The sequence below is a fragment of the Engraulis encrasicolus genome, chromosome 7, assembly GCF_034702125.1.
Source record: "Engraulis encrasicolus isolate BLACKSEA-1 chromosome 7, IST_EnEncr_1.0, whole genome shotgun sequence".
Taxonomy (NCBI): Eukaryota; Metazoa; Chordata; class Actinopteri; order Clupeiformes; family Engraulidae; genus Engraulis; species Engraulis encrasicolus.
The window spans coordinates 41,881,884-41,891,883 of NC_085863.1; the positions used below are offsets into that span (position 1 = coordinate 41,881,884).

At 45.4% G+C, this 10,000-nt stretch overlaps 1 protein-coding gene across 1 annotated transcript in view; it reads left to right on the forward strand.

Annotated features, from left to right (window-relative positions):
- LOC134451849 (protein turtle homolog B-like) overlaps positions 1-10,000 on the forward strand; it is a 46,592-nt gene that overhangs the window by 14,414 nt on the left and 22,178 nt on the right. The window contains exons 3-4 of the mRNA XM_063202246.1: positions 8,995-9,183; positions 9,723-9,869. Coding sequence (XP_063058316.1) covers positions 8,995-9,183; positions 9,723-9,869 — 336 coding nt within the window. The remainder of the gene's footprint in view (positions 1-8,994; positions 9,184-9,722; positions 9,870-10,000) is intronic.

Genomic DNA, 10,000 nt, shown 5'->3' on the forward strand with positions numbered 1-10,000 from the left:
CACACACACACACACACACACACACACACACACACACACACACACACACACAGTACAAAGGTCATGTCCACTGCGACCAGGATGAGAGGGATCAAGAGGTGGACGGATGAGATTTGGTTTACTATGGCATCCGTAACCTAGTTACGGAGAGAGAAGGGATAGAGAGAAAGAGAAAACAGTGTGTGAGAGATAGAGAGAAAGAGAAAAAGTGTGTGTGTGTGTGTGTGTGTGAGAGAGAGAGAGAGAGAGAGAGAGAGAGAGAGAGAGAGAGAGAGAGAGAGAGAGAGAGAGAGAGAGAGAGAGAGAGAAAAGTTGGGATGGAGGGAGAGAGAGAGAGAGAGAATGATATATTATGGAGAGAGAGAGGGAGAATAGAAAATGAGTCCATATGTCCATACAGTGCTAGGTTGTACCACAAAGTTCACGTTTAATCAATTCTGTGTTTTTCTGCTTAGATGTGTTTTACAAGTGAACTCATTCACATTGCTTAGGGCAAATGTGTGTGTGTGTGTGTGTGTGTGTGTGTGTGTGTGTGTGTGTGTGTGTGTGTGTGTGTGTGTGTGTGTGTGTGTGTGTGTGTGTGTGTGTGTGTGTGTGTGTGTGTCTGCAATGCGCATGGGCATGCATGTGTGTGTGTGTATTAGCGTGTATGTGTATGTGTGTGCGTGCATGTGTGCGTGTGTGTGTGTGTGATTTTGTATGCGTGCATGTGCTTGTGTGTGTTTCAGCAAGTGCAGCTTTTGCAGACTGACACAATGTCAATGCCATTTTCATATTGACTCAGCAATCAATGGCAAATCAATGTGTGTTTGTGTGTGTGTGTGTGTGTGTGTGTGTGTGTGTGTGTGTGTGTGTGTGTGTGTGTGTGTGTGTGTGTGTGTGTGTGTGTGTGTGTGTGTGCATGACATATACTGTACATAGTACATAGTCAAAACAAAGTGTNGAGAGGCAGCCTTTAGCTTCTTTGCTTCAAAGCTTTGGAACCAGCTTCCAGATGACATAAAAAATGCACCCACTATTGATAGCTTTAAATCTAGACTCAAGACAAAGCTGTTCTCAGATGCTTTCCCCTAGCTTAAATTACTTATTCTTATTATTTTTATTTTTTATTTAATTTGTTTTATTTTATTTTATTTTATTATTATTTTTACCTTATGTTTTATCTTAATGTTTTTAAATGCTTTTTGACTCTAATTCATTTCCTTCTTTCTTCCCTGTTTCCTTTCATTTACATTTGTGAACTTTGTGAAGCACATTGAGTTGCACCTGTGTATGAAATGCGCTATATAAATAAACTTGCCTTGCCTTGCCTTACATAAAGACAAAGCTGGGTGTGTGTGTGTTTGTGAGATAGAGTGAGAGATAGAGGTGTGTGTGTGTGTGCGTGTGTGAGTGTAGGGCTGTCACGGTGTGAAATTTTAGGCTCACGGTTATTGTGACCAAAATTACCACGGTTTACGGTATTATCGCGGTTTTTTTTTTTTTAAAATGCCGACACTAAAGGCGACATGGTACCGCAAACCTCGAACAAAAACCTTACATTGCGCAATCATTTATAGCCTAATCCACGTGTAGCCTAATAAACACAGGAACAGTATTTGAAAGCTTAGACCCTGAAGAATGTTTTAGCACTACTTTACAGATATTTGAACATATTGTTTGTGCGTTATTGTTGTTAATTTATTACAAAATGTCACGTTTCAAATTTCACCCCAAGCCCCCACTTTCACGGCGTCTCCATACCTTTCTATGATTAGACATCGAAAACGTGGATAAATCCTAGCATGCATGGTGTCAAAATGCTCCTCTAGCATCCATGGGGTTAGAGCATATGTAGTTTTTTCACTGTATTTCAACCACATGTGCAACCCGACTATAACTAAACCAGTTTACTGTGTTACGATCGCAGATTTTTTTCCTCCCCTGGTGCTTTTGCATTTTCGAATGGACTACCTCCATATGACCAACGCCTTTTCACGTGACCCCTTTACAGTTAGTAAACACATATGGCCATGCGCCATACAGAAACTAGATAGCCTATGTGTTTTTCCCCGAAATAAGAAAACAGATGGTCACGGTAACTTCAGATATGCGGGCTGTGCAAACTCCATACAGTGAATGGGTTGCGCTCTCCCGACAGCACCGCAGTGAACTGCAGGCATGGCTCGACTAGTGAGTGGGGACGCAACGCAACCTGTTTACACAGAACCTCTCTAGTGATGAGGCTGTGCACACATGCCTCTGTCTCGCTAGCCAACGTAGCCTAACGAGTTGACACCGGGCAGCAAGCACGTGAATCATGGCTCTCATATTCTGGGAATGAAAAACATAGGCTCTTCGAGACGTATGAAAAATTACCAAAAACGAGCCAACGAGATGTTTCGGCGAAGCTTGGCATTCCTCAGGAGGTTACCTTGTGTTTAAACTGCTCCAGGCTGCGTCTCCCGAGTCCCTCCCACTCCCCCTCGCCCTTCTCATCTCTCCTATGCCAGCAAGCCCAGCGCGACTTTCCCAATTCCAAGCAGTTCGTGGCTTTTTAAAACTGTGTCAAAAAAACACGTTGTAGGCTAGGCTACTACTGTACAGCAGGCTATGCAACAGTGTGTTATTTATCGGTGTAGCAATTTCAAGTGCCCAGTCTAGCCGCGTTTTGCATGCATAACCTGAATCACACTGTGCAGAAACTCGCCAGAAGACGTTTGTCGAATGGGAACTTTACAAACTTATTTGACATCAAAAGAGATGACGACCCGTGCGTGGTCTAGGCCTATGCTTCGAAATGCATATAAGCCTCGTCTTTCTCAGCGCTCATTTTTGGCAGACAGGTAGAGACAAAAAAGAGGTGAAATAATACAAATTCGGTTTTAGTAATCAACCGCTTAGTGTTCAAACAGCCCTATGTGAGTGTGTGTGTGTATCTGGGAGTGTACTCGGTGTGTGTGTGCGTGCGTGTGTGCGTGTCTTGGTTTTCTCTATTTGGGTGAATGTAGGACGAGAGGGTCACACTGTTGTTTTAAGCAGACACACTACTGTGTGTGTGTGTGCGTGTGTGCGTGTGTGTGTGTGTGTGTGTGTGTGTGTGTGTGTGTGTGTGTGTGTGTGTGTGTGTATGTGCTTATGCTTTTGTATCCTTATCTATCACATGTGTGTGTGTGTGTGTGTGTGTGTGTGTGTGTGTGTGTGTGTGTGTGTGTGTGTGTGTGTGTGTGTGTGTGTGTGTGTGTGTGTGTGTGCATAAGCACTTCTATGCCTGCATGTGTGAGTGTGCCCCTGTGTGTGTGTGTGTTTGTATGTGTGTATGCTTCGTTTGTGAGCGTGTATGTGTGTGCATGTATTTGTGTTAGAATGTAGTGTGTGTGTGTGTGTGTGTGTGTGTGTGTGTGTGTGTGTGTGTGTGTGTGTGTGTGTGTGTGTGTGTGTGTGTGTGTGTGTGTGTGTGTGTGTGTACAGTGTTTAGTGTGTATAGAGAGTGTAGTGTGTGAGAGAGAATAGTATTCATCTTGTCTCCTTGTTCTTCCAGAGGACACCAGTCTGGACTCACACACCCTGTGTGTGTGTGTGTGTGTGTGTGTGTGTGTGTGTGTGTGTGTGTGTGTGTGTGTGTGTGTGTGTGTGTGTGTGTGTGTGTGTGTGTGTGGACTCACATACCCTTTTAGAGCCAGACAGGTAGAAGCAGGAAGACCCACATTTAGTCCTGTCCCTCACAGCACCTTTAATCCTAGTAGTGTTCCTCAACGGGGCTTTAGAGCCCTCCCAGGGGGCGTTAGGATGCCCTTGTGGGTGGGCTGTGTGTGTGTGTGTGTGTGTGTGTGTGTGTGTGTGTGTGTGTGTGTGTGTGTGTGTGTGTGTGTGTGTGTGTGTGTGTGTGTGTGTGTGTGGAGACAGCTGACTATACTACCACTACCACTGTACTACTACACTACTACTACACTACTACTATAGTGCTAGTACTAGTACTAGTACACTAGTATGTGTGTGTGTGGGGGGGGTGTCTATTTCATATTTTAATACTAAGGGGGGCATTGGCAGACTTATGATGAGGCCAATGGGGATATTGGAAGGCTTATGATGAGGTCAAGGGGGATTTTGTTTAAAAAAGGTTGAGAGTGACTGACCCACTAAGAGGTGTATGAAGTACAAGCGGAAACACTGGTAGACCCATAGCCTATGATAGGCGTGCACAGATGATGAGGTGGTGCTAAAGCACCTGTCCCTTTGCCCTCCTGGACACTGAACGCTCTTTTTTACGTTTTATGTCTCCATGTACTGTGGTCCATGTTGACATGATCATCTACAAATGCTTGATGATGAAAAGCATGTGACAATAATGCCCCAATACAATATAGCCTCTACAGTATAGCCTTGTAAAGCTGTGTGTAGACCAGATAGCCGGAAGTTCTACATGACCCCTGCCCCCCCCACCTCGAGCACCTGCCCCCCCAAATGTCTGTGCACACCACTGGGTAGAGTAGACCCCCTGTAATCCCTGTAATTTTTAGTGTTTTGGGGGTGGGTGACAGTAGGAGAGGAGGGGAGAGAGATCGGGGGGTCCTGATGTAACAGTGTGGTGCCTCTCTGTACAGATAGGGGACAATGAAATTCTAGGTTGTTTCGTCCGGAGGCAGTATTACGTGCCTACGTCCCAATAGCTATGCGCGTCCTTGTTGCCGACGACGTTTGATTCGTCGCCATGACAACCGTTCATACCGTCCCTAACCCTAACCTTAACCCTAAACCTAACCATAACCCTAACCCTAACCTTAACCCTAACCTTAACCCTAAACCTAAACCTAACCCTAAACCTAATCCTAACCCTAACCTTAACCCTAAACCTAACCATAACCCTAACCTTAACCCTAAACCTAACCCTAAATCGCTTGTTTGAAACTAGTGAGTCCCAGTGCAGTGCCCACTCCAGTTCGGCAACGAGGACGCGCATCACTAGTGACGTAGGAACGTCCGGACGAAGTACCCTAGTTTTTATGAGTCCCGTACAGATAGGCCTGCTGGCAGGCCCGTTCACTCTCAACTGAAAAGACTCAACTACATCATAACAACATTGCTATGACACAACAGAGAGTGTCAAGTAACGGATTAAGATTTGGTCATTACAGTTTTGGTGAGAGTAAGATTATAGCATTGGCTCTGCGGAAACGATGCATGCACCAGTGGGATTCAGGACACTTTCAGGCAGAGTGGAACCTTAAACCTTTCAAGTTCTTCCACCTGTGCTATCTCGGCTATGTGGAATAATACTGCTATAATGTGTCAGTGGATGCAGTGGTGTAACTGAGTTAATGTGTACAGTATATCCAACTGATTGAGAAAACTAGAAGCCAAACAAGAAAACCCACGAAATTCATCTGGCCAGCGCAGAATCAGGTACATTGGTCTACAGTAACTGTAGTCCAGTTACTCTGTGAAATTACTTGTGTGAAACCGTGGACGGTAGTTGTTTTTACTTTTGACACCTCTGAAATGTCTACTGAACATGATGACTTCTGATGACTTCTACATTGTCCTCACAGTTTACTCTGAAAAAACAAAGTTTTACTTACTGTAGCTAAGAAGCTTTATTGAACGAGTTGAGATTTTCGCTTGAAAATGTCAGCTGGTTGGTTCTAGGTACAGTGTGGAATGTCACTGTCCTTTGGGACACAAAATGTGTACAATGTTGGCAGCAGCTGACTGGGAGATTTAACCTGGGGAAAACGAAGTGGAAGTTGGGCAAGGTACCATGGGATCTGGGGATAAGGTGATTAGGGATAGCATACTTTGACTAGTAGGTCTCTAAATGAACACCGGCCAACCGGCCAACCAGCCAAATGCTGGTGAAAATTCAGTTTGGCAGGTAGATAGGAAAGCGTACTAGCCAGTAGTGATGGGATTTTCGGCTCTTCTTTGAGATGCAGTTCTATTGGCTCTTCTTACTATGGAGAGCCGGCTCTTTCCGCTCCCAAACGGCTCCCTACATATACAGTTCTCATTATTCATAAATTAATAGTGTTCATTTTATTGTACAGCATTTTGTTTCATTATTGACATTGTGAAGCACTTTGGGCAGTGCATGCTGTGTAAAAGCCTTTATGAATAACACTTTTGTTATAATCAGTCATTAAATAATGACCCAACATACCTAAATACAATGTAGGCCTACATTAAAAAGGTATTAATACATGCTATGTATTTCTGATCGCTGTGAGTGTGTCTGTAACACCTGCACTGTAACCACTGGCACTTTTATAGGATTCACACAATGAGAGGGAGGGGGAGAGAAGAACAAAACAAACAAAAAAAACAAAAACGGCTCCCAAAAAAAAAAAATCTGAAACGGCTCCCATCGTTCACTTCGAAGAGCCGGTTCTTAGAGCCGTTTCATTCACGACCGACACATCTCTACTAGCCAGTTTGACTGATAGTGAATGTGTGTGTGTGTGGCTGGCTAGTAAGATGCAGCCTCTTACTGCAGCAGGGGTCGCCGGCGACCCTAATCACTTGCTGAAAATGCTTAACTACATCATAACAACTTTGCTATGACATTACAGAGAGCCATAGTGCTGTGCTAAGGGGTTAACATCAACTAGCCAAATATTGTATACTGTATACTGCCCCACAAAGGCAAAGTGCAGTAACTACGCCAAGATTGAAACAGAAAAAAAGGCCTGTAGCCCCTTAATGCGCGCCGTACCTCCAGTGGCACGCTGTAATAGTCACTGAAATGTAACTACCATAGCACTACAATACCATGACACAACACAGGCCCTTTAGTAATGCACCACGACTTGGTCATTACCATACTGGTAACAACAAATGTATAAAGCCGTGTCTTAAGGGGTTAAAGTCTTGGTAGGTTGGATATTGTAGTTACTGCAACTCTGACATGGCAATATCTCTAAAACCTGACACATTTGGACCAACCTGGCCGTTCGAGAGGCTAAAAGTCTGACTTCCCTAAACGCTAACTGGTGAGTGTTTATATGTGAAGAAAGTTTATTTTTTCCTCCACTATTCAAGCTGGGAACAGTTATCCTCTCGATATGAAGTGTGTATACGCTTAAACTCAGAACTGGTAAAGACAGTGAAAACTGAGTTCAACCACCATTAACAACATTGTAATGAAGCTTGTGCCAAAACGTCAGCACGAGAGACATGTCATTTTAATTTTCTTGACAACATTCTGACCTCAAACTAGCCCTGAAGGCTTTAGCCCGCCGTCTCTGCCCAAAGTTATTTAACCGTTTACACATTCATCACCTAACTGATCACAGTTACAGCATCTGTAAAGCCAGGCCTTCAAGTGGAAACAAAGTTAGGACAGATTTTAGCGCCTTTACAATATAGTGCATTCTGTTTCTATGTGTCTAGTACATATAGTGCAGATTGGGTAGTGGTATGGTTCACTCTACAGTGGCTGTGTGTGTGTGTGTGTGTGTGTGTGTGTGTGTGTGTGTGTGTGTGTGTGTGTGTGTGTGTGTGTGTGTGTGTGTGTGTGTGTGTGTGTGTGTGTGTGCACGTGTGTGCGTGCGTGCGTGCTGGATGGTGGTATGGTTGAGCCAATCAACCTTGCTCATGTGGCTGCTCTTTGCAAACACAGGTAGGCTCACGTTCTCTCTCTCTCTCTCTCTCTCTCTCTCTCTCTCTCTCTCTCTATCTCTCACTCTCACTCTCTCTCTCTCTCTCTCTCTCTCTCTCTCTCTCTCTCTCTCTCTCTCTCTCTCTTTCATACACACACACACAAACACACACACACACACACACATAGACCCTGACATCCGCTTCGTCCATGTCATCAAGGAGAAGAGAAATTGGTGACACACCACATCTGTCTCTCACGTGCACGTGCACACACACACACACACACACACACACACACACACACACACACACACACACACACACACACACACACACACACACACACACACACACACACACACACACACACACACACACACACACACACACACAGGACTTGGTAAGTGTGTAACATGAACACTTACTAAGTCATTTTGATGTGCACATGAATTAATACATGAAGCAGAGAGGGGGGGAGAGAGAGAGAGAGAGAAGAGAGAGAGAGAGAGAGAGAGAGAGAGAGAGAGAGAGAGAGAGAGAGAGAGAGAGAGAGAGAGAGAGAGAGAGAGAGAGAGAAGAGAGAAGGAAAAGAGAAGTAGAAAGGAATTAAGATGCATATAAATGAAGGAGAGAGAGGAGGAAAGATCACACAGTTTAGTACACACACACACACACACACACACACACATACACACACACACACACACACACACACACACACTCTCACTCACACACTATCACACATGTGAATTCTCATTTCACACATACACACTCACGTGAAGTCATCTCTCTCCGGGCTGAAGATGATGTCATCAGCAGCCAATCGGGCGGCAGCAACGCAAGACGCGTATCTGGGGAATCACGGCCACACACACACACACACACACACACACACGTACACACACTCTCGTTGACACGCTCGGGGATGCACGCAGCGCAGCACAGCAGCACTACCTCTGATACCGGTAACCAATGGCAACAGCTGACGATTACGACATGCTCAAACTCTCCTGGCTTCACAGTGTGGGTGTTGGTGTGTGTGTGTGTGTGTGTGTGTGAAAGGGAGAGAGGGGGTGTCAGGGGAGAAATTCTTGTGCACATGGTGTTTTTTTAACCTGTGTGTGTGTGTGTGTGTGTGTGTGTGTGTGTGTGTGTGTGTGTGTGTGTGTGTGTGTGTGTGTATCTTATGATGGTATTGCATGTAGTTTGTGAATTCATTGCTGTTTTGTTTTTCTGAGCTTTTGCGTGTGTATGTGTGTGTGTATGTGCATGCGTGCGTCCGTGTGTGTGTGTGTGTGTGTGTGTGTGTGTGTGTGTGTGTGTGTGTGTGTGTGTGTGTGTGTGTGTACTCTGAAGTGTGTATGTCATGGTGTGTGTGTGTGTGTGCATTCTGATGTGTGTGATGTGTCCTTCTTGCAGAGGAGTCTCCCCACTTCCTGACGGCCCACGCCGGCGAATCAGTGGTGCTTCCTTGTCATGTGACGCAGCCGCGCGTCGTGATTGGCCAACAGACCTCCTACGTGGTGGAGTGGTTTAAAGCCGGAAACCCCATCCCTATATTCATCAGCTTCAGATTCTACCCACCACACGTGGACCCTGACTACACAGGTACACACACACACACACACACACACACACACACACACACACACACACACACACACACACACACACACACACACTGATATTCATCAGCTTCAGATTCTACCCACCACACCTGGACCCTTAGTACACAGGTACACACACACGTGCACACACACACACACACACACACACACACACACACACACACACACACACACACACACACACACACACACACACACACACACACACACACACACACGCACACACACACACACACATATAAACACACACAGACTTACTCACACACACACACACACACATACTCTCATGTTCCCTCCCTACAGGATAAGTAGGAGCTGAGGTTGGTGTAGCTGAGGTTTGTGTGTGTGTGTGTATGCGTGTGTATGCGTGCGTGCGTGCCTGTGTCATCCGTGTGTGTGTGTGTGTGTGTGTGTGTGTGTGTGCGTGCGTGCCTGTGTCATCCGTGTGTGTGTGTGTGTGTGTGTGTGTGTGTGTGTGTGTGTGTGTGTGTGTGTGTGTGTGTGTGTTGTGTCCTCCAGGTCGTGTGTCGCTACAGGGGAAGTGGTCTCTGCGTGTGGAGCGGGTGGTGGCTGAGGATCACGGCTGGTACGAGTGTAAAATTCTGGTTCTGGAGCAGCAGTACGATGGATTCCAGAACGGAACCTGGGTACACCTCACTGTCAACGGTACGCACAGTGCACACACGGACATTACACTACACACAATGACATTACACTACACCTCGTTACATTACATTGCATTACATTACCCTACATTACGTTACATTACATAACATTAGGACTGTAACGATACACTC